Consider the following 25,603-nt stretch of genomic DNA (forward strand, 5'->3'; position numbering starts at 1 on the left):
ATTCAAGACACCCAGGATTCATTGATTAACCTGTCAGAAGCTTCCAAAGGCTTGGCAGAGGAGATGGATACTAGTCGGCCCATTACCCCACCATCTTTTGTTGACCTTCCCTGCGCCCAGCCACCCGCCGAAATCAGTAGGGCTAGACATGGTGCACAAACAAGCACTCAAATAAATACTCATGATAACGACATATCCTCCGCGGAAACAATGCCGAATAAGGAAGTCCACAAACAAGGGAGGAAAAAAGGTCATGTCAAACCCAGTAACCACAATTTGATCACGCCCATAAACCCACCCACACCGGGAATACCATGCTGGATAACCAACATGGTGGCGGATCTTAAATTAGACCTGGAGCACTCTATCTCGGTGCTGCTAAAACCCCTCATATCAAAAATTGATAGACTGACCTCACTGGTCAATAATAGAGGGTTCAGCCCGAAAACCTATCCTGTGCAGGAACGGGTTTTGACAAACCGAAAGGACCCTACATCAAGTAGCCCACCAAGAGATAAGGCCTCTCTAGTAATCAATGGGGGGGACAAACTAAATAATACCAGTGTCCCGCAGAAAGGAGCCCAGGAAAAACAAAAGGTTGTCTCTACCCCGCAAGCAGGCAAAAATAAAAACCAAATACCCATGGGCAATAATAACCCTCCATCCGCATCTTTACAAACGATAGAAAAAAATAAGGCCCTAACCCACAAGGCGGTTCCTAAGTCCCCACGGCGTGCCATCGCGACAACATCTGATGATAAGAACACTCCAACATGCTTCAGGACAATCAATCTTCCGCCTGAGGCTTTGCCCCTCGTAGTCGTCCTAACAGGAATTCCCCCTTTAAAGGAGGGCCAACGGGAATCACAGACTGAACTAAAAAATAAATGCATACAGTGGCTGCAAACACATCGTCCCTTGCCCCCTAACATCCACGGGGAAATCCTTGCAGTGAGAAGGGGTGATTGGATTGGCAAAGGTATTAAGACCATTGCAGGGGATATCATTACAGTCAACTTTAGAGACAGGGCGGCCGTGAATTTCATCTGCAATGCCCCCCCGAGTCACATTCGATCACAAATCCACCCGGTTCGCCTATCCTACTTTTACCCCTTCGCACCCCATAGGCCCAGACCGAACATTGGCCCTGACGGAATATCGCATTTGGGTTTTCAACCCGGCCCATTGCAATGGCAAAGGCCAAATTCTGTATTCCCAATTTATGATTCCTCCATTACACAGTACGCTCACTGGAACAGGTTTAGTACACTTGAAGGGGTGGACTGACTGAGACTGGACCGCTCATCTTCAAAAATTAAACATAGGAAGGAGCCAACTCTACCATCTACAGGGATAAAAGATGGAGGCGACCAGGGCCAAATTGACGCTCCGGATCCTGTGCAAACCATAGGAGGCAGCAACACACCATCGAACACTAACCGGGGAAGAGGGGAGTGGATAAATCCCTCATTAAACAATTCTCATCTCACCCACAGAAGAATCGCTACCCCCTACAGGCCGCAACCAAGCCGGGTTGTTGCACCCGCAACGGATAGCCAATCAAAGCTTCTGCTAGGCAAGGGAAAAAGAACACCCAAGGTCACGACTCATGACAACCTACTAATAGCCACCTGGAATATTGCAGGGCTAGCGGCCAAGTTCGCATCTCAGGACTGGCGCAGCTATATAAGTAAATTTCACATTTTGTGCCTGCAAGAGACCTGGGCCACTGAACCGCACGCTTACAGCCTGGAAGGCTACAAAAGCTTTTTTGTCCCTGCAAAAAAAGCCATCTCGGGGAGAGCAAGTGGGGGGCTTGCGGTCTATGTCAATTTAGACATCAAGGGCACCTGGTCCTATACCAAATGGGTCACAACCAACCTCCAAGCATTAAGGTTCACCTCACCAAGTCGAACATTTCTGCTTATAAACTGGTACAATGCACCGGCTATAACGGAGAAGGGAATAGCCATAAATGAATTAGAAAACTGTTTGAGCTCTTTAACTATGACACCAAATATCACGGATATAATACTAATGGGAGATTTTAATTGTCACCTTTGTGAGAAACTAATGCCACTCAACAACGACTGGTCTAGATGCACGATTATGAAAGGCCCTCACTTTACCCATTCAACTGAGGGCTGGGGTTTAGAAAGACTTATGAAAAGGCACAACCTAATCCAAATCCTAGATCTTGCCACACTCAACGAGAAAGGAGAATTAAATCCAACATTTAAAGGAAGAGGTTATCACTCTTACATCGACTTTGCACTAGTCTCTCCCAACCTAAAAAGAAGCATCAGTACAATCATCATAGAGGCCAGTAGTTTCAGTGACCACAATCCGGTAATCATTAAAATGGAAGGTTTCGTTTTTCCATCCCAAAAGAAACCTGCCGTTACGGAAAGAGTAGTCGACCAGGGCAGAAGAATTAAATGGGCCAAAATTGATGCGGACAGTTTTCATAAAAAACTATTATTCGAAGCCCCAGCAGCAATTGATAAATGTCTCGACCTCTGTGTAACCGGAGCTGAGGTGGTGAGGGCATTTGAAGAAATCGCACAGGTTGTAAATAACCTTTTACACACCCCAGGAGCTAAAAACAAAATGCCCCTAAACCCCCGCTGGTTTGATTCAATCTGTACAAAGGCGCTGAAAAACCTGAAGGATAGCCTTCACGCCCAACCAAGGGACAAAATGAAGGTGGCACGGAACAGAGCTGAATATAAAAAAGCTCTGAAGGCTCGCAAGCAAAGCATACAAAATCAGGCCTGGGAAGACTTAAGGGACGCCGCAGAAAGAAAAGATTCTATCGCCTTTTGGAAAGTGATTAATGCCCCCCTCTTCCAGGACCAAGGGGCTCCCAAAATCATGAATACCATTCTGCCGGAACAATGGCAGAAACACTTCCAGGGCTTATACAACCACTCAAACAAGGAACCCCAGGAGGAGTTAGCGGAGGCCTATCGGCCCGTAAAGCTAAAGTTCACTTTGAAGGAGGTCGAATTAGGAATTATCGGGCTCAGCAAAAACAAAGCCGCGGGCCCGGACGGAATTCCACCAGATCTATTCCTAAGTAGACCCGAACTATGGGCTCCGTTACTTATGAGGGTGTTAAATGAGGCAGGGGAGGCAGGCCTCCCCCAGTCCTGGTCAACGGCGACCATAGTCCCCATTTACAAAAAAGGCAACCGTGATGACCCCCAATGCTATCGACCTATCTCCCTCATTGATGTGTCAGCTAAGGTCCTGGGGCGAGTCATCCTATCGAGACTGCAAGACTGGGCAGAGGAGCAACAAATCCTCTCAGAAATTCAATACGGCTTCAGGAAAGGCAGATCTACCACCGATCAATGCCTAAATCTATACCTCCTGATTGCAAAATATACCATCGCCGGGAGGGGGTCAATACACATGGGGTTTATGGACCTTTCTGCGGCCTTTGACCGCGTAAACAGGAGAAAGCTCTGGGCCATGCTAAAGGAGCTAGGTGTGGACCAATCCCTAGTCGACACTCTACAAAACCTACATCGGAACACCACTGCAAGTGTAAGGTACAGTCAGGAAGGCAATAAGACCGATCCCTTCACCTGTAATAGTGGAGTCAGACAGGGATGCATCCTTGCGCCCTTCCTTTTCTCTATTTATATCAACGCTTTGGAAAAGGACCTCCTCAAGCTCAAAGTTGACTCACCCCAAATTGGTCATCGAGCAGTGCCCGTACTACTCTACGCCGATGACGCGGTCCTGCTCTCTAGAACACCATTGGGACTGCAAAAATTAATCGACGGGTTTGTCAAATTTATGGAGAAACTGGACCTGGCAACAAATCTAGAAAAGTCCTACATTATGTCATCGGGGAAATCCATAAAAGGAACTTTTACCTACAACATCGGGTCACACAAAATAGATCAGGTCAAGTCTTTTACGTACTTGGGGGTGCTATTTGATCACGCCTTATCGTTCAAACCCCTGATTGAGAAGCACTCTACCAAACTGGCAAGTGCAGTTGGGGCAATCATGGGGTATGGGCAAAGATTAGGGAAATGGTCCCCCGAACAAATCATGACCTTATACAGATCCATTTGTTGTGCGAAAGTAAGCTACGGGGCAGAAGTGTGGGGCTTTCTGGGCAAAAAAGTACAGCCGCTCCAGACTGAAGAAAATAAATTCTTACGAAGAATATTAAAAGTCCCACAGAGTGTTTCGGCCCACATCATACATGAAGAGGTAGGAGAACCATTTTTAGAGGATAAAATCAAATCCAAACCCCTCCTGGCATGGGTGAAAGTATGGTCCAACCCTGAGGCGGCCCTTACGAGACAGATTATCGAGGACTGCCTCAAAAGAGACAAAGGACACGAAATCCCCTGGCTGAAATTTGTCAAGAAGTCGTTAACTGAGATTGGCTGCCCACAATACTTTTCAGCCCCACACTCTCTGCCCCGGGAGAGTAAGACCCTGGTTAAAAAACTTTTTCTTACACATCTGAAAACGTCAAGGGCTGAAAAGGAGAAGCACAAAGCCACTAATCATTTGTACAACGACCTCACTGCGAAGCAAGGGATGGAACCCTATCTGAGGGTCATGTACAATGCGCAGGATCGCTACCTCATGACCCGCTTCAGATTTAACATGTTACACCATATCCTTGCAGTGCCATCTGGGTTCACCCACACAATAGAGGAGAAGGGTACCTGCGGCTGCGATCTTAGATCTCCGCAGGATACCCTTCATTTTGTTTTACTGTGTCCTTTTTATACAATGCCAAGACGCAAGTTCCTGGTGGGAATCCTGAAAGAGTTAAAATTCAAACATGCAAAATTGGCCCTGAGATTCTTACAGGAAGCGGAGGACGCTTACACCCTGTTTTGCACGATAAATTTTATTCGAATTGCAACCAGACTGAGGAATACCAGAGATATTGGACCCTAAACGTGATCTGAACATTCAAAATTTTATAAATCCCCTGGCCCTCTACTTGAGTACGGAAATTTTAAATATTTATATTTTTGCTCTTTTAACTTGACTATCATCTGTTGTGTTTTTAACTTGTGCATATTTAAATTGTATTTGTGCTTTTATGGTGTCTTTTTAAGAACCGAATAAAGATTATAAATTGAAAATTGAAATTGACCATTTTTCTGGCTAATGCTCTTACCCTCACACAAGACCTGTCCCCTATTGGTCTTATCCATCACTCAGTACTGTACAAGCCCCTATACCAGTTAGTCATCGCCATATCCTGAATACCCGAATCAATCTAACACATAAAGCTGGTCACTTGGAGGACTGCACTGTAGTCCAGCATTGCAGGTCCAAATTAGTTGCATCCTAATGCGTGTCGCTTTACATCTCACAATGTCGATCCGAGCACATCTTTCCGACCATTTCTCTCACTAACCCAGTACAGCAACCATATAAATATATCATTATATGAAATACCACAAAAAGCCCTGCGCAGTTGCTCAAAGCTGCACGCATACTGAAAAAGTGCACGACTGTCTCAAGCTAATATAAACTTTTTACTTGTACTAAAGTGGTTGCCCATTTACTTATTATAATATTGTGTGACCTCCTCTGATGTGTCTGTAAAACGTACCTTTTGTCCCGAAGTTTTGTCCTGAATTTTTACACTCATCGTCCTGAATTTGCACCCATGCCAGTTGGTCACCCTAGTGTGCCCTGACCCACGCCATTTAGGGCCAATCACTTAAGTTTACAAAAAAATGATGAATGGATTGCTTGAATTAACCTCAGTCACTGTTAATCATGACAGGTTTGAGAATCTAATGCAAGTCAGTGTCACTCATGCACTGCCACCCACTTTCTGAAGAGAACAACTCTGACCATCCTGATCTAATATTATGCTAATCACAGTCTCTCACCATGAGACGATCCCCGCTTATCGGAGGAAAGTCGGGTCTTTTGCAGGGCCCAGGTTCGTTGCTCGTGTCCATAGCGGCTCCAACGTCCCGTTTTCTTTTACGATTGCCGCTGCTCTTCTTGCGAGATACACTGGTGAATCCCTCGCCGATGCTTCCTTCTCCGTCGTGCACCTCCATGGAACCCACGGCCTCCATCCTCCGCCGCTTGAACCGGCTTACAACCACGAACCCTGCCTAACCCAAGAGACCGAAGTAGCCCAGCGTGTACTCCTAATAGGGGCCGGCATCAACATAGAGGAAGGACATCCGGTGAAACCCACTGTCCATGTTAGGACACATTCATTAGATCGCCTTGGTTGTCACCAACGACTTTGAAGAACGCGCAGTAGCTCAATTAAACACGTAAATTAGATTGTTTAAAAAAATGTTTTTTCTATAAAGTATGTTCGACCCCATAAATAAGTTATTTATATATTTTGATTTTCTCAGAAAAAATAGGCTTTGTAGCGAAATATCCAAATTACAACTTCTTAAAAACCCCTGATGGTGGCCACTGTAACGCAGTGGTTTGGCTACATCTACATAGGAGTTATGGTGCATATGTCTTTATTGTTTCCAGGACAGTTTCTCTTTCCCTGTTACTGTGTAACTACTCAAGATGGCCGCCACAGCGGACATGCTCGATTTCTGGCATTCGTAGTTTACTGCGGTCTAGTGTTTATAGTATTGCTGCAGACTAAAGCACTCTGCGTCATGTAGAGTTGTCGTTACAGTGACCATAGACACTGAAGAGTGCTACAGTTCTTGCTGGTAGCCACAGCGCACCTTGTTCAGCAAGTCGTTACTCTGTGTCCAAAGCTGAGGGCGGAGCGTTGCTCGTGTATTGTTGTCAAGAGCCGAGGCATAGAGGTTCCGACTGCCATAACTGCCACCATGTGCAGTCCACTGGAGAAGCCGCAGATCATCTGCCACATCCAGAAGTCGCTTAACTACACTGTCTTTGATTGCAAGTGGCTGCCGCGCAGCGCCCGTTTTGTCTGTTTGGGCAACTACCCGCGGGGCACCGGCGTACTACAGGTCTACGAAATCCAGCACGGAGAGGTGCAGCTGCTGAGCGAGGTCAGCACCACGGGCCGGGGAGGTGGGGCACCGCGTAGCCCAGCAATGAGCTGATCCCACTGTTAAGCTGGGAACTTTAGGCTAGTTTTGTATTTTGTAGATAGCACCACCTGTCATGCTTGGGTTTCTAATGGGGAAGGAGCACTTGGGTCCCAGCAGGCGTATGGCTCTCTTTGGAAAACCGTGACTTACTGACTGAATTCTATGGCGACTGTATAGCTGTGGACACGTTATCTTCAGTGTAAATATTTTAGCACTGTCGTACGTTAAATTGGCGATAATGTATTACCTATGTTTTGTGGATAGAGGATTTTATTTATGTCCCACCCCTCATACAGAATTCAAGGCGTTTTTATTAAAGACGCGACTCTGTGGCTCTTGATTTTTTTCTCACCAAGTTGCACTTCCTTTGTTTTGGAACAGCCTCGCTCTGACCACATGCTGAATAACACTGTGTCTCCAGGCAGGCACCAGTACCGCCTTTTCTGCCATCCTCCGCTCCAGCAGAGCTTGGCGTCTCGCTGCGGTTTCCATGACACCACCAGTTTTTCTGAGCATGTGAGCTCAGCTGACAGTGGATCAACGACGCCTTTGTGGTACTTAAAAACATCACAATGCACTTTGAAGCTAAGTTTCTCTGTCGGCAACATATTATTTCAGCACACCTTCGGTGAATTAATACCTCCACGACGTCTAGATCTTCAAGTAGAACTGCCACACCACTATTTTGCTATTCTCAGTTAGAACTAAGTGTCTTTTTTTCCTGAAATTAAATACTTGCAGCCCCCTCCTTAGATTGATCAGGTTTTGAGTACCAAAAACGGTGACCTTTCACAAAAATAAAAGGACAACAATTTTTCATCAACCGAGTGGCACAGATTCACAGCACCTAGAATCACTCAAGAGGCACTAAGAAAATAAATACAATGCCACTTTAAAAAAACAAGCATTGGCATAGCCAATAGGTCTAGCTTTTGGGAACTTATAAGTATTTAGTTTTGCAGCACAATATCCTTGGTGCAACAACATCAGCTGTTGCATGGCTAAACCTTGTACCTTATAAGTGTTTAGCCATGCAACAGTTGATGTTGTTGCACCAACGATATTGTGCTGCATAACTAAATACTTATAAGGTCCCAAAAGCAAGACCTAATGGCAATGCCAATACCAATGCTTGTCTTATTTTGCAAGAGTCTATGTGCGGACGGGGCAATCAAAGAGTGCTGCGATGAAACAACTCCTTGGCTTGTGAAGAGGGAGAGGGGGGGGGGGTGGAGAGAAAACAAGAGTAGCCTGCTACATTTTGGAAATAACAATTTAAGCGCAGCATCGGTGAAGCGTGTGCAGCAGAGATTTGAAAGTGAAAGCGTGGCATCCACATGAAAGGCTCTGCAGCAGGGAGAGAGAGGTGGGACGAACAGTTGGACTGTCCTGTGGCAAGAGGGCATCTGTCCACTGCAGCAGGCTGCCCTCTGCTCCCCCACAACAGTTTGTAGGAAAGCAGCATGGAGGAGGGGCGGGGGAGTTCACGTTAAACACCTCCACAACGCTTCTCATCAAAGCCTGCTTCCAAGTACTAATAAACACCACCTAATTGAGAGCCGGGGCTCCTAATGCAACAGAACTCTGCAAAAGTACACAATTATTATTTTGCACCAAGGGTTGGGAGGACATATTTTGCCATTGGTGCGAGTGTCTGAGAACAGGAAACGTGCGCTCTGAGGCTGGTGGTGGGGGGGGGGGCTGAAGAGAGAAGAGGCACTGGTCCCGAGGGGCTATTAGGAGTCTGCTAATAATCAGAGTCGACTAAGCACCAGCGGGACCTGTTGAGGTGGGTGCCCCTCGAGGTTAGCAATTACAGAGTGCATGGTGTACATTTGTGCCATGTTGAGCGGGGAGACCTCCAGGAGTTAGGTCGGAGGTTAAACAGAGAAGCGAATGCTGCGAGGAGTGTGTTGTGGGGCTTTATTTTATGCTAAAAAAAATTTGTACAAGAAGTCACGGCTGCTGGATTACAGATGAATGACCAGCAAAACTAAACGCCGTCACTTGTTTACTGAAAGACTACATATGGTTGTCATTTTACATTAACAACACAGGCGCAGAGCGGCCGCAGCGCCCTCCAGCTGCTCTTTAATTGAAGTCTAAAAAGGAAGTGTGCACCCGTGTTGTTGATCAAAAAGTAGGATGACCAGATTCTCAAAAAAACAAAAATCAGACATGGAGGAGAGAGACTGTATAAAGCGCTCCAATACCTTCTGGTTAACTTTGCGCCTTATATAAACTCCATTGGCAATAAAAAAAAAAAAAAAAGCTTACCTATATACAACAAAAACACTGCAACACCAACATGCAAGTTAGGAAATAAGAGCTCGAGATAGAGATAACAAGCGCGCGCGAAAAGCATTGGCCGCGCGGACGCCGAAAGTTAAAGTGATCGCGATGCACTTAATTACCCGCGACGGAGAAAAGACAGATGGCGGCTGCGCGCGTTCACATGCACGCAAGCTTGAGGCCAGCAAAAGCCTCTGGTAGCGCTTTGAAAACCCCCTTACTAAAAGTCGAGCAAGCAGCGCATGCACTGCTCTAGGCTCGACCTAAAAAACCATTGAGGTGCATTTAAATTAAATTGCTTTCTTATACAGCTGCTAAATTCAAAGCTAGAAATTCACACACAACCAGAAAAGTCCACCAAACTTAGGCAACAGGTAGCAACTCTCTCAAAGTCGCTGACTACAGCACGAGAGTAGAACCTTTCCAATGCTTTCCCTTTTAAAAAATGAAACTTGAAATCTTAAAACATGTAATAGTTTATAGTTTAAAAATCTCTGTGGCACAGAAAAAACACGGCTTGAGGTGATCCTGCTTGTTGCTGCTGTGTATTCAATACCACCGTGCTTTAAAGAAGATTGAGATGTACATACATTGTCATAACACTCATCCTCCGCTTCTATGAGCTATGAAGAGGATGCAATAGAATCAGAATTTTTGCTTGTTACTTTAACCAGACTTCTTCTGCTCAACTACCCTTTTCTACAAATGAAAAATGATCCTTTAGAAATTCCTTCTACTTGCACAGGAGTGGTAAATTTGGGATGACCTTTACGGATTTGGTTAGGTGTCCTAATCTTCACTCAATCACCAATGTTCAGATTAACTTCTTTAGCATGAAATCTCTTATCAAAATGTAATTTGCTTCCTTCTTGTTTGTTTTCCACCCTGCTACTCACTTTATCCTCCACAACAATATCATCCCTAGATCTAGAGTGCTTAGCCCTAATCCAATTTGTACACAATTTCAAATTTGGATTTCTTTTCCTTAAAAGTTTCAAAAGTGAAACCCCTCGTCTGCTGTGTGGTGTAATCAGATAAGACCATAACATCTCAGCCCTGCCAAGTCTCATGCATAACCGTAAGTGCAACACATGTTAGTGGGTGTTCCCCACTTAGATGCACACACTCTCACTCTCTCACATTTTGGCCACTTGGAAAGCAAGCTAAATATAGAAAAACATTATTTGAGGACTATGGGCCGGTGGAAACTGCCAATGTCTTGTGCATCTCAAACTGTGGAGCCTCGTTCTCCTATTTTGTTTCCTATATGATAATTGTGCAGTAAAGTGAAGATTCAAGCCCGTCAGCCCAGCAAGGTGCTGCTGTCTCTTTCCTGTAGCTTAAGTACCCTGCCAACTGCTTCAGTGCTCCCATAGTAGATAGCCTTCCAATGAAAACAGAGTCCATCATACTTTACAGTATAGTGCTCTGAGTTAAATCCCTGTGAATAGTACTTAAAGTTCTAAGCAAGTCCTCCAGGTACTCTTGATTCAATGTACGGTGATTAGTATGTCACGTTGGTTTGGTGCAGCATACCCATTAAGCACAAAAGCTTTCAACAGACTTAATGGGATTCCAGGTTGCAGAGGGAATCTGTGCAGTCCGATCTGAAACAAGCATTTGCAATGCAATAGGTCTCGCATCTACGCAAGTTTAAGCTTTTGGCATTGTAAATGACAATGCCTTTTATTTAGGTTTTAAAAATGGATGGTGTACCATTAAAGAGCAGGGTACGGATCCTTCATGAAAAAAAAAAACAGGAGCACTGACAGTCATCAGATTGAAGTCACCAACCCCTGAAGACAGTCTTAAAAAAATAAGTTGCCTACGGCAAATGTTACAAAACTTGTAGACATTAACCACTGTGTAATGGGGCTGTGAAGATGGGAAGAGGTCTGCGTTACTAGTGAAAACCTTTGTCTGTGAAGTAACATTAAGCACATCAGCAGAAATTATCAAGGGCCAAGTGCTGAATGGTGTACCCTTAAAGAGGGGAATACGGGTCCTTCAGGAAAAAAACAGAGCACTGACAGTCATTAGATTGAAGTCACCAACCCCTGAAGACAGTCTTAATAAAATCAGTTCCCTACAGAAAATGTTACAAAACTTGTAGACATTAACCATGGCATAAAATATAACTCGACCTGCAGGAATTAATCCGAAAGATAAAAATACATATACCGAGTTTCGAAACTATAAAAATATAGTTAAGGACCCTTATTCCAGATGGGTGTTGCTCACTGAGGAACCAGTAGCAACACTCACGTCCTCCTATCTCGCAGCAGTTTACCAACAGTCACAATCCCGCCACAGAGCACCGCCGTCAATTTAAAACAAGGCGCTCGTCTGAAGCCAGCACTCACGTCGGGTCGGGAAGCATTGCAAACAGGAGCTTCGGGAAGCATTGCAAACAGGAGCTACAGGAAGCATTGGAAACAGGAGCTACAGAAAGCATTGCAAACAGGAGCTACAGAAAGCATTGCAAACAGGAGCTTCGGGAAGCATTGCAAACAGGAGCTACAGGAAGCAAGCAGATGCTTTCTTCTACCATAGCTATTCCGTACGAAAAAAGGGCAACGACGTTTAGATACTAATTATTATTGTCATTAACATTGCATTTTACGGTACATTATCACAGTTGGTGGACAAAAAGTTGTGTTGAAAATGTGTGTATATTAACAGCCACAATGCATGCATCAGTGCTTGAACTTAAAACCTTAGCAAATAGGCCTTCAGTCTGTCGGGAGTAATCACTGCCCGTATATTAAGGCGTTCCAGTATACTATTTACCTCTTGGAACCCGATGTCGTGACCGTTAGCCCTCTTACAGCTTGAGCGCTCAGGCTCACACTCCACACGGTAAATGTCAACAAACCATATTTTTCATCTCCGACTTGAAGGCCATTTTTTCTCTTAAAAATAAAATAAAAACTCTTGGGGACCGGTGGAAATGGCATTATGAGTCTGCAGAGCCGCACTCCCGGACCAATACTTAGCGTACTGATAAATGTCGCATTGAATTAACCTTGAAATGTCCAATTCCCTTTAAAAATACGAAGGGACAGTCCTTTCTATTTGTACTCACTGTACACGAATATTCCCTGATATTACAATTGTATTCCCGTTTTAGAGTATTCGGTTCCATTCACAACGGCATGTAAGCGTAACATAAAGCAAACTGGTGGTTCTGACAAGAATAAAACTGCTCGGCATGTCTCCCTGCTCTTGCGGTGGCGCACAGCGCAGAGGAGTTTTTTAATCAAGCGCAGCACCTGCTGGAGGTAGGCTTATGCACCGGTGGGCAATTAAAGCAATCTGTGCAGAGCTGTTCACTGAATCCGAGAAGGCAGCCCGACTCGGAACATTTAGAGAAGCCGACAAATCCCGTTCCAGATCAGATTTCCCTGCAAGGAACAGAGCACAGCGTGACCCACAACTTTAGTTCACAATGCAGGTGGATTATGCAAACGTTTTAAATGTTTACTCAGGCTTCCTTCGTGCTACAAGACGTGCATTATTCATCCATGCAACATGAAAATGAACACGACAGACCAGCATGAATAGTTTCATGGTGCTTAGCGTAAGCACAAACCCACAAGTTGGGCTGTGTGTTTGCCATGGTTTATGCAATACTGCATAATTCCCGAATTTGATTTAGTGAGCACATAATATTTACAGTGCGGGTTATGTGCCAAGTATTGTCACACTTCCTACAAACATTCTTCGGCAGTACTGCCATTTCACAGGTTTTGTAGTAAATATTTAACCGCGGGGAAACAGATCAACCAACAAAAAAAATAATTTAAAGGATCGTCCCACGCACACACTTAAGGCTGCTTGCGAAGCTGCTAAGAAAAACAAGCTTGATGGAGGTAAAGAAAACAAGCATTGGCCGCACGCGCGCTTCGCGCTTGAAGTTAAAAAGAAAAAAAAGAAAAACAAGCCCGGCGGAGTGTGGCGCGCTTGGGGGCGGGGGAGCGGACCCTTTGAAGTGCTCCCAAAAGGCGGATTGCATGGCGGCACGATGCGCATGATTGTGCGCGTGCTAGCCATGCAATCCGCTTTTTGGGAGCACTTTTGAAACCCGTATTCTATAGTCTCGCTTTGCAATCGCTTACGCGATAGCAAGGCGAGACCTAAAAAACATGTCGAGTTACATCTCAGACACTAGCTAAAGATCGGAGCAATAGCCTGTGTGGGAACGAAATAGTCCTACATATTTTATGGAAGTATGAAGCATATTTGGGGAGCATGATTTTGATGCAAGGAGGTTGATGCTGTGAAGCAATTCTTATTTGTGTATTTCTTTTAGGAGTTTAGAACAAATGAGGCTTGTGGGGTTGACCTTTTCGTAGTGGCAAGAAGAATGAAAGAATGGGGTTTCTTGTGTTTATTTAATAAACAGTCTCATGCATCTGTGACAAAAGGCCTGGTACACTGCATATATAGGTTGAAGCATTGATACAAATATGATGAAAGGCATACTAGACATTTAGGGAATGTTCTAGTGCATATTTGAAGCAAATACTTAACATTGGCGGTGGAAGTGCTGCATACATGAGGTACTGCCTGGTACATATTTAAGGATTAGTCTGGATATTTGGGGAATTTCTTCCCCCATGTTCTTGAGGGAAGTCTCAATACCTGGAAATGCAAAGAGTTCTTGGCAAAAAGAAAGAAAACAGGACTGGCGTTGATACAGTATAACATGCAGATCAAGTATTTATGCTGTTTCCATGGATTTTGAAACACAACAAGCATCTCATGTTCATGTCTGTTTGGGCTCTTTCTGTGTGCCCGAGCCTCTGTTTAAGGCATGTTTGTTTTAATACTTGTCTTTCGAGTGTGATTTGGAGTGATGATAGTTTGTTCAAGCGATTTCATGTCTTAGAAAATAATGGTAGCTCAGTAATTTGTGCCACTACTTACAGGAACATTCCATAATCTGGAGGTCACGGTAAAATTCCACAGGTTGTATGTTGCATTTCGTTCATTTGGGCATACTAAAATGAGTGCTAGTGATGGGTTCCCATATGGTGTTATTGTAAAATACATGGCCCAATTCAACATATTCATTTAACAATGTATTGCATTCTGATACTTGCTTGTTTTTTAAAAAAAACTTTACTTTTGCTATCAATGTAAAAGACTGCAATTGTTTCACTAGTAATAAATTGCTGTTTGCAGGTTCTATATTTTGCAAAAAACAAACTAAACAGGACAGGTTGCAATATTTGAAACTAAGAGTACAGGAGACCAAGAGAGAGATAGGAAGGGGACACGTTAAGCACATGACCGAATTGCCAAGTAGTCCAGTGTATTGGGTGACTTTTAACCTTCACCAGTCCTTACTTTTTAAGTGAAAATCACTTTGTATTACGGGCTGTTTAAAGATCACAACTTTATTATTATATTTCACAGAAGTGGGTAAGTTTGTTGGAGGAGATATCTGAGCAAGAAAAACCAAGACACCATTGGCAAAGTGATATAGATTTACTTAGATACTGCAGGGGTGATCAGTCACCTTGGTGGAGATGCAAACTGATGTCCAAAGTACTGCACGCAGGCAGAGAAATTAATAGGTAGAAACCACAAACCAAGTGCGTTACAAGACATAGTAACCTTTAGTATTTTCTGTGATGACAAACAGAAACCCACAGTGTGGGTGTAGGTTCTCCGAATTTAAGCGTACAAAAACTCATGCTTATGTAACTGCACAACACATGGTCATATCTTGCTAAAATGCTCAACCGGTCAAGCTATCTGACCTTTACGTGTGGTTTCTGCAGAAGTGTGCACATGTGTGTTAGCATGTTCTAAGGTAGGATGAGTTATTTGGTGTCTCATCCTGTGTACGTGTTCTCAGGCAGGGGTGTGATGAACCGCAGTGCTTAGAGGGGAAGTGAGCCCTTATGTGATTTGTGCACATCGGCTCGTTACCCTAGCAGATGTTGATTGTGGTGGTATATTTTTTGACCTATTTAGTACGATAGCTCATCTTCACTAACCACCAAATGTTCTGTCAAGCTTCCTGGAACTGAAGGGAAATATGACCTGTATTCATGCAACAGCTCATCTGAACTAACCACAAATTGTTCTGTTAAGTTTCCTGAAACTAAAGTACGATGTGAACTGCCGGGTGCTGCTTAACCCAGTGCCTTTCAGCATGAAGATTGTTTCCATGTATGAGTCTGTTGCTGATTACATAGGTTTAAAACTATCTCTAACCTGAAAGATCTGCATGGGGGTTTGGGATATTAGGTCTGTGTGGGTCCCTACGCGGTGCATCCCATTCTTCCCTCTATCATTTACCCCCTTCTAGTTGATTCTTCAGCTACCTCCCCCCTAACATCAGGGATTGCCTCATACTCTCTTCCACGTGCCCTGGCTTCCTTAGGACGTTTCCTAACCATAAATGCTCATCCTACATTAGCTGTAATACTCTTGCAGTATGCCATTACTGTCTGAAAATTGGGACACTTCAAGAACAACAGGACCACCAGAGGCAACAAGGCATTGAACAACCCCAACATCCAGGACCGCACCCATTCAAACCAACCCAAAAACCACTCGTCGGGGGTACCCACCTCGCTGACCATTTTCTTTTGTACGTCATGCAATGTTTGAATAGCCTTGGTCAATGTTCCATTATCCTCATCAGCCAGCACATATGAGCCGAAGGCTAACCCAATCGTCTTGCCCCACCCATGGCCGTCATTAAGTCCAGCATGTATCTATGCTGCATTATCATCAGTCTAATGGCACGTAATTCCTCTTTAACAGCATCAAATCCATCTTCGGTTGCATTTCAAGTCTTTATCAGCTCCCACCTAGTTATTTGCAATCACCAGGCAGTTGCTTTTGCCTGAATGAATGGTAGGAGACTTCTGAAGAACAACTGAGCGTCATTAAATAGTCTGTGTTCCTGTGGGACGTTTTCCCAAACCACAGTGCCAAAGTTTTCCGCAGTGCTTTTCTTCCAGTGGTGATGCAACAAGGTCGTTAGACGGCTAATTGGATGGTCATGTATCATAGATATGTCCTCTCCTGGTATCACCAGGGAGGGGGTGTGTAGAGTCACAAGAAAACAGAGGCCATTCCAGTTCGGGGGTAGTTGCATGTGGAGCCTGGACCACACTGCCCATATTAGTCAATCAGGCTGGAGCTGCCCCCCTGCATATAAGCAGTGTATACGGTGGTGTTGTGCATGAGGTTACTGCCCACCTTTACTGTCCCACTTCCTCTGAAACAGAGAGAAAATTGTGTTAATTTAATTGCTTTTCTAGGGTATGTGGTAGTTCCTGTCCATGTATATCTCTGTATGTTTGCATCCCATATTTGCTGACATTTGTCCTATTTATTTATCAAATCTTAATGGACTGCCTGACTGGGTACCAATCCGTAAGGATATTGCTCTACATGTGAACTTTGCCCCTGTATGCTATTTGTCATGGACAAATACTGATCCAGTGATGCTGGCAACTGGTCTGCTCGCGCAATCAGCCAGTAGGGGCTCAGCCATATAGTTATTACATTGGGTCGGTGGGTGAGTAATCCTTAAAATGCCCCGGTCTAATATCCATTTTTCCCACCTTGGCCAATCTCTCTTCTGACCTACCTTTTTCATTCTTGATATCTGATCTCTTATCTCTCGTCTATATGTCAGGATCTGCAATATTTCAGGTTAGTATCAAATCTTGTTGTGTTAACTCACAGTAACTGGGCTAACGTGTGTTGTTTGCAGCTGTGCTTTTATTCTACATGAAAGAGGTGCAAGAGACAGTGTGTATTGTTTGGGGATACCTCTTCGGGGTAATATCATTTGTCTTCTGCGGAGGCATGGGGGATGAGCGGGCATACGTAACAGCTGTTGTTGGATGTGGATCTGCTTTACTATGCATGTGCTGGTACCACATATTCTCAAACAAAGCAGTGTGGAGAGGTTGATGGTCATGTTAGAACTAGGGGTCTCTAGTTGGCAGAGGTAGGTACCTTTGACCAAATAGGGACCCTTGCTTCTAGTCAGGGTAAGGGGCTACACTTTTAAAATAACCCCTGCTCACCCCCTTGGTAGCTTGGAACGAGCAGACAGGCTTATCTCAGAGGCAGTGTGTAAAGCATTTGTGTACACATACAGTAATGCAGTGAAAAAATTACAAATGGACACCACACCAGATTAGAAAAATAAGTAATCTTTACTAGACTCAACACAAGACCAAACGACAAAAATCCACAATACTGTAATCAAAAATAGACTTTAAAATGGTAGAAATAGCTTAGTTCAATGTAGATGGTAAATGCGACACTTTACTCTCAAAGTACCTTGGATGCGTCACGCAATAGAAACAAAAGGGTCGCAGGAAAGGTGATGCGTCGGTTCCTTGCTTCGGGGGAGGTGATGCGTCGGTTCCTTACTGCAGGGGAGGTGATGCGTCAGTTCCTTACCGGAGAGGCGGTGATGCGTCAGTTTTTTACTGTGATCTGGTGCGATGCGACAAGATGGCGCCTCGATGCAATGTGATGACACGCTTTTCCGGGGATGCGACACGCTTTTCGGGGATGCGACACGCGTTGTTGATGATGCAACGGCGACCAGCTGCAGCGGCAGCACGCTTCTTTGACGATGCGACGGTAACTGCTGCAGCGGCGACACGCTTCTCCTCATTGCGTCGCGCTTCCAGCTCCCAGCGACTCGCAGTCTTCTCAGAGGGCCCAAACAACAGTAGGCACCTCTCTGCAGGCAACATTTCTCAGCAAGGGAATTCAGGGAAGCTGGTGGTGAAGTCTTGTATCCCTGAGACTTCAGGCAGGAGGCAAGCACAGTTTAAGACCTTGGAGATTCTTCTTCAAGATTACAAAAGTACACACAAAGTTCCTTTTCTCCTTTCTTTGGCAATAAAGTAACCACTGCAGGCCAACCCCAACATCACAGCACAGGGGCAGTCTCCTCCTTCAGCTTCCTTGGTTTTTCTTCTTGGCAAAGGGTCGTCTTGATTCCCAGAATTGATCTAAAGTTCTGGGGTCTGGGCCCCAATATTTATACTGCAAAAATCCTTTGTCGCAGAAGGCAGGTCTGTACCTAGGCCAAACCAGTTCTGGGTGCATTCTGCCAGTGCACAACTTTTTCCTTTGTCAGTGTGGGCCAGGGTCATCAGACGCACCACAGGAGGTGGAGCTGACATTGTGGAAGGCAGGCACAGCCCTATGCAGGCCCAGGTGCTACTCCTCCCACCACTCCTCATGCAGATATGTCTATTCAGCCTTGTGCTGACTCACCCTGTCTCCTGGAGCCACCCCAGCCCCTGTCACTCACAAACCAGACATGGAATACACAACCTAGCAGAGGCAGGCTTGGATGGTTAGGCAAGAAAATACCAAAATACCTACTTTCTAAAAGTGGTATTTTCTTTTTTTTTTTTTTTTTTGAAACCGTTTATTACAAATCTCAAGAATATACAAGTATGGGCCTACAACCTTCCGGCCGGCCGCTAGGAATGACATGAGCATACGACATACAATTATAATAAACGTGATGCTGTAGTGGAGCATGCTCAGGAGGGAACAACGTCAAATGCCGCATCAGCCAGACCCCACTATACGGTTTCATTTTTAAGTACGAACAACAAAGAACACCACACCCACAAGGCAACCCACAATCGGGAATAGCAACACGTGCTCCCCTGGAGGGGGGATCCCAGCTATCCAGCGGAGTCTAAAGAGGGGGAAGAGAACAGAACAAGGACTGGGGGAACCCCATACCCGGCACCGGGGGAATGAGTCGGTTAAGGGGACGGGGCTGGGGAGGCAGCAGGCAGCAACGGTGGTGCACAGATGCCCCCGCGGTAGGCGTTCCAAGGGCCCCATACTTTCACCCATGTCCCAGGCTTACCCCTCGCCACATACACCACCTTTTCTCGAAACATACACCAGTCCATGTGTTCTTTCCAGGCCGAGACCGTCGGGGGCCTCTGGGATCCCCACAATTGAGCAATATCACGCTTGGCTATCATATATCCCAGAGTCACCCACCACGTCTGCGGCACCGAATAATCAGTCGGTTCCCACACATTCAACAGGCATCTCCTCGCTTCAGGCAGCAGCGCCACATGCGTAACCACTCGCAGGACCTCATGCACACCACGCCAGAATCGCTCCACCTCCGGGCATTCCCACAAGATATGCAGAAAGGTCCCCAAAGCACCACACCCACGCTTACACAACCCATCTTCAGCATAGCCCATACGCAGAAGCTTCGGCCCCGTCATGTAAACCCGGTGGAGTATCTTGAATTGGACGAATCGAAGGCGAGCCGGTATGGCCACCTCCTTCGGGGAGGCTACCGCGTAGGTCCAGTCCTCGTCGTCCAACTCCAGCCCGTCGGCAACCCAAGCCGCACGAAGGGGAGTCAACAGGCCCGAGCGGTCGTTAATCAACTTTTTGTATATCAGGGAGATCGTACTGTCCGGGACGTGCCCATCCAGCATTCTATCCTCTAGGGGGGAAGATTCCGGGATGGAGGCAACTTCCGAAAAGACGGAGCCCAGCGCATGACGGACCTGCAAATACCGAAAGTATTCGCTGCCCTGCAACTTAAACTCCGTCTGCAGCGTTGCAAACGTTTTAAATCCTCCCCTCGTCCAGAGATCCCCCACTTTACTAATGCCTATGAGGTCCCATTTCTCAAAGCCCTTTGAGGTCCATAAGGAGCCCAACCGCTCAGACGCGTATAGTGGTGACGCCCGGGTCAGACGGTCTTTCCACCCCATCGCAGCATTGGCCGCGTGCCACACTTGCACCATGACACGCGTAGGCCCCGTCAGACGGGCGTCGGGCGCGCTAGAATAGAGCGCTCGATTATAGTCGCCACCTGGCAGGAGCGTCTTGTCCATTTCGAATGCCGGGTTCAAGGCGGGCCCATATAAGCCATGGTTAATTGCAGCTAGCTGGGAGGCCCAATAGTACCGTTTAATGTCCGGGAGGGCAATCCCCCCGTCATACCACGGGAACGTCAACTTCTCCAGGGCAATACGCGGCCTCCCGTCCCAGAACAGACGGCGTTGCAGACTCTCCACCTCACGAAAGTAGCGCGCCGGGACTAAGTCCATTGTGTTCTGCAAAGCATACAGGAAGCGTGGCAACGACATCATCTTGAACAATGCCGAGCGGCGAGAGCGGCAGGCGCCGCCAGCGCGCGACGTCCTCCTTCAGGCGCTGGAGGGGGGGAAGCAAGTTCCGTTCGTAGCGGGCCTCCGGGTCCAGAGTAATGAAGACGCCCAAGTACCTGAACCCCCGCGAGGCGATCTGAATCGGACAGCCCCGCGGGAGAATGGGAGCCTCCCCAGAGAGCACATACACACATGATTTAGCCCAGTTGATGACAAGGCCAGAGTTGCGACCGAATGAATGTAAAACATCAACCAGGACTATCAGTGATTTACGCGGGGAGGCTAGGTACAAGAGGATGTCGTCAGCGTACAGGGACACGCGGTCCTCATACTCGGGGGTCCAGCGGAGACCCCGGATAGAAGGGTGCCACCGCAGCCACTCCGCCAGGGGCTCCAAGGCAAGCGCAAACAGGAGCGGCGACAAGGGACAGCCCTGTCGCGTGCCCCGGCCCAGCTCGAACGGGGCCGACACTCTCCCGTTCACCACCACCTGCGCCAATGGGCCCGAATATAACAATTTGACCCAACTGATGAACCCCGGGCCAAATCCAAACTTCGCTAGCATCGCCCAAATGTATGGCCACTCAAGCATATCAAACGCCATGGTGGCGTCTAAGGACGCCAAAATGGCCGGCTCACGTATGAATGGGACACGTGCGAGCACCCCATGCAAACGCCGCAAATTAAGGGCCGTATTGCGATGGGGAATAAAGCCGGACTGGTCCTGATGAACCAAATCGCCCACCACGCCGACCAGTCGATTGGCCAGTACCTTGGCGAGAATTTTGGGCTCCGCATTCAGTAGCGAGATGGGACGATAGGATGTTACCCGGTCCCGAGGTCTCCCTTCCTTGTGGATCACCACGATTGTAGCCAGACGCTGGTCCAGCGGGAGGGAGCTCAACGAGTGGGCCGCCAGGAACATTGCACGAAGGTGGGGCGCAAGGGTATCCGGTCGCAACTTGTACAACTCGATAGGGATACCATTCGGGCCCATGGCCTTGCCAGAAGCGACCGAGCGTATGGCGAGGGCGATTTCGTCGGCGGTGGGGGCAGCGTCCAGCGACACCCTGTCCTCCCCGGAAAGGGACGGCAGCGCGATATCTCTGAGCAGAGCACGGGAATCCTCTTCCGAACAGGAAGAGACCGGGGAATACACCTCGCGGAAATAATCCGCGAAACAGGAGACAATTTCTTCTGGCTCAGTTACACACACACCATCCTCTCTCTCAATCAGCGGGACCACACGATTCGCTCTCTCCTTTTTGTCCAACCACGCTATCAATTTACCAGCCTTATCACCCACATCATACAGTCGCCCCTGTTGTTCTCTACTGAGGCCCTTGGCCGCCTCCGTGACGAGGGCTCTATAGGCCGCTTGCTTGAGTTGGAGGACATGTAGTGCAGCATCCGTCACCCCACCGTCTAGATCACCCTCCAACTCGGCTATTTCCGCCTCCACCCGGGTCACCTCCTCCCGCTCGCGCCTCCGGGCATGGGAAATAAGGGATAGGGCCTCCCCTCTAAGTACTGTATTGAAGGCCTCCCACAGGGAGACAGCCGAAGGCACAGACCCCACATTCTCATCAAAGTATCGCTGCAGGGATTTAATCAAGTCAGCACGAATGGTGGGGTCACGCAGATACCAGGAATTGATTGGGGCTATCCTACCCTCACCCCTCGGAAAGACATCGAAATGTAGCAGGAGCGGGGAGTGGTCCGAGATACCCCGTGCCAAGTGGCGAACCTCTCCCACCCTCCCAACATGGGCCGCCGGGACAAGAACATAATCAAGCCGTGAGAGACTACCATGGCCCCGGAGTGGAAAGTGTACTGCAGCTGCGTGGGATGTTTTAAGCGCCAGCAGTCCACCAATCCCAGTGTGTCCAAGAGGCCGGAGAGCCACGCCTGTGCCCGGGGGAGGTCCCTAGGAGGGTGACGATCTACAGTCCCCGAAACCACCGCATTGAAATCTCCCCCCACTATCAGGAGCCCCCCCGGAAGGCCAAGGAGGAGGCGCCCCAGGTCTGCATAGGTGGTCGACTGCAGCCCCGGTGGGACGTACACTGACACTAAGACGACCACTTTGCCCTCCATTCTCCCCACCAAGACAGTGTAGCGTCCCCTATCATCGTGGAGCACCTCATCAATTTCCAACGGGAGTGAATTCTTCACCATGATGCCCACACCCCTAGAGCCCGACGTGAAGCCCGAATGGGCCACTAGGCGGTAGCCACGCCGATTCATGGCACAAAAGGAATTACCTATAAGGTGTGTCTCCTGCAGAAAGACTACATCGGGCGAAAGTCGCTTCAGAAACTGCAGGACCACACCTCGTTTGATCCTGTCCCCCAGTCCATTTACGTTCCAAGATAACAAAGTTAATTCCCTACCCCCCATCATACACAGAAGCCATCATTCGTCCCCCCGAGAGCACCTGAGAACCAGCACAAAAATAAGTTTGCCTTGTGAGAAAAACGAACAATACCCCATCCCTACCCACCCACCCCAACAAAACTCCCCCCTCCCTGCACCCCTGCATGAGCCCGAACAGCCCCCCCAACGTGCAGTGTGCCTGTCGCCCCATAGATAGTTAAACTAACTAGACCACCAGAGGAGGAGGGAGAACCCCCAAGAGACCCTACTCAACCTCCATAGGAGGGGACCTTACACAAACAAACGCATGGTCAAACATGGCATCATCATCGTCCCGAGCGAGGCCTAATATGAGTCCCTCAGTCCTGATCCGGCGTGCCCTCTCCCCTAACCGCTCCCCCCCCGCCCCCCCGATCCCGATCCCCAGACAGAGTGTCCAGCCAGTCCCCGGCCGCTTCGGGACGATCAAAAAAGTGCGTGCGACCCTCTACCTCCACTCGCAGCTTAGCTGGGAAAAGCATGGCGTATTTGAGGTTAAGGTCCCGAAGACGGCGTTTGACACCGAGAAAGCTCAATCTCTGTTTTTGGACCGCTGGGGTGAAGTCAGGATAAAAATTAACATCTATATTGTCAAGTCTAACCGGTCCCTGCAGTCTGGAGGATTGCAGGATAGCGTCTCTGTCCCGAAAGTTGAAAATCCGGGCAATGAGAGGTCTCGGAGGGGCTCCGACCTTAGGCCTTCCCCCGGGAACCCTGTGGGCCCTCTCCACCGCGAAAAATTTACTCAGCCCCTTTGGCTGGAGATGGGTGACGATCAGGTCTTCCACGAAGAGGTCCGCCGCCGCCTCCTCACGTCCCTCAGGCACCCCGATGATGCGAATGTTGTTCCTCCGGGCCCGACTCTCGGAGTCCTCCAGGCGACGATCCATCAGCGCGCTTGCCTGAGTTAGCCGGCGCACCTCCGTTTGTAAGGCCGCCACATCCGTCACAAGGCCCGATGCGGTGTGGGCCAAAGAATCGACTCGGTCATTGGTCTTGGAAAGATCGGCCCTCACCAGGCCAACATCCACGAGGACCGAGTCAATCTTCTGCGCCAGTGTATCAAAACGCTGGCCCACCGAGGCCTTCATCTCAGCAATGGCGCCCATGACATCCCGCAGAGTCAGGTCCGTGGGCAGATCAGGAGCATCAGCAGGGCCCTCAGGGGATCTGCGTGGCACCTCGGGAGACCCCTTCTGGAGGGTATAGCGGTCCATGCTGTTGGACTGCTGGGCTGTGCCACGCCGGGTCGATTTTATCTTTGCCCGAGCGCCATCTTGCTTCGTGGACATGGTCCCAGTCCCCCGGTCGCACCAGCCACGTTGTGAGGGGCAGGCAAGCCGGTTCACGGGACCCGGGGGTGCCACCACAAGGCTGCGGGGCAGATCACAGCCGGCAGGCAGGCAGGCAGGCAGGTTATCCCAGCGAGGCCACACCAACACACAAAGCCCCGCGACCCAACCTCGCCGAAACAGCAAGGGGGGTGCGAAAGCGAAAGTGAAAGTGCAGGGCACGCGAGTCGCCAAGCCCTGCCCGCCGCTGTTGTTCACTTTGTCCCTGGATCGCCCCACAGCGCAAATCCGGGGTTCGGCGAGGAGAAGGCCGCAACCCTCGATCGGTGCTCACGCCGGTGTCCGAGGTCCGATTTGAAAGCGGAAAACGGATGCCACCTCAGCTCAGGCTCACCAACACAGTCCCCTCATCTAGGACAGGATAATTGAAGGATAGTCGTAGGAGGTCGCGGAGGTCCTCGGGAGCCTCGCACCTACGCGGCCATCTTGGTTGCGCGCTAGGCTCCTCCCCCCTCCTAATATATAAAAGTGGTATTTTCAAACACAGAATGTTTAAACCAACTTCTCTAAAATATGTATTTTACCATTCTAGGTTCAGGCATACTAAACTCTAATTTCTACCTAGTTCCATGAGTCAGTTAGGATTATAAGATGTTATAATCAAACTGCCCGTTCTGGCCTATGGGAACAGGTAGCCTTGCAATAGTGAAAAACGAAATTGGCTGTAATTCACTATCCGGACATGCCACACACATCAGGGCATGTCCAACCTTTTACATACAATGCACCCTGCCCATGGGGGTACCATGGGCCTACCTTAGGGGTGACTAATATGTAGAAAAGGGAATGTTTAGGGACTGACAAGTGGGTGCACTTGCCAAGTCGACATGGCAGCCCCAGGCTGCGCACAGGCTCTGCAATGGTAGGCCTGAGTCACATTTTACAAGCTGCTTCTGTGGGTGGCACAACCAGTGCTGTAAGCCCACCAGCAGCATTTGATTTACAGGCCCTGGTCACACATGGTGCACTGTACCAGGGTCTGACAAGTAAATCAAATAGCCAATCATGGAGTCACTAATCCATTACATCAATTTACAATAGAGAGCATATGCACTTTAGCACTGATCAGCAGTTGTAAAGTGCCCAGAGTCATAAAACCACCAACAGGTCAGAAAAAATACAGAAGAAAGGCAAAAAGTTCAGGTATGACCCTGCAAAAAGGGCCAAGTCCAACAGGTCAGTATTATTATCAGCGATTCCGCATGTGCGTATAAAAGTTGATGCAGGAAAAAAAAAATAGTAATACACAAGGACTAAAAGCATTAATATTAGTATACAGAGGAGGAAAAACAAAAATTAAATACGTAACTTGAAATACGCGTTGTCT

The 25,603-nt window shown here is 47.7% G+C and overlaps 2 protein-coding genes across 2 annotated transcripts in view; one reads left to right on the forward strand and one right to left on the reverse strand.

The window, feature by feature from the left end:
- PNO1 (partner of NOB1 homolog) overlaps positions 1-6,183 on the reverse strand; it is a 99,853-nt gene extending 93,670 nt beyond the window's left edge. The window contains exon 1 of the mRNA XM_085612506.1: positions 5,892-6,183. Within this exon, the coding sequence (XP_085468632.1) occupies positions 5,892-6,086 (195 nt within the window). The 5' untranslated portion in view covers positions 6,087-6,183. The remainder of the gene's footprint in view (positions 1-5,891) is intronic.
- Positions 6,184-6,616: 433 nt separating this feature from the next.
- The window catches only part of DNAAF10 (dynein axonemal assembly factor 10), a 98,946-nt gene continuing 79,959 nt past the window's right edge, over positions 6,617-25,603 (forward strand). Inside the window, exon 1 of the mRNA XM_085612504.1 lies at positions 6,617-7,010. Coding sequence (XP_085468630.1) covers positions 6,825-7,010 — 186 coding nt within the window. The 5' untranslated portion in view covers positions 6,617-6,824. The remainder of the gene's footprint in view (positions 7,011-25,603) is intronic.

Source organism: Triturus cristatus, chromosome 6, assembly GCF_964204655.1.
Source record: "Triturus cristatus chromosome 6, aTriCri1.1, whole genome shotgun sequence".
Lineage (NCBI taxonomy): Eukaryota > Metazoa > Chordata > Amphibia > Caudata > Salamandridae > Triturus > Triturus cristatus.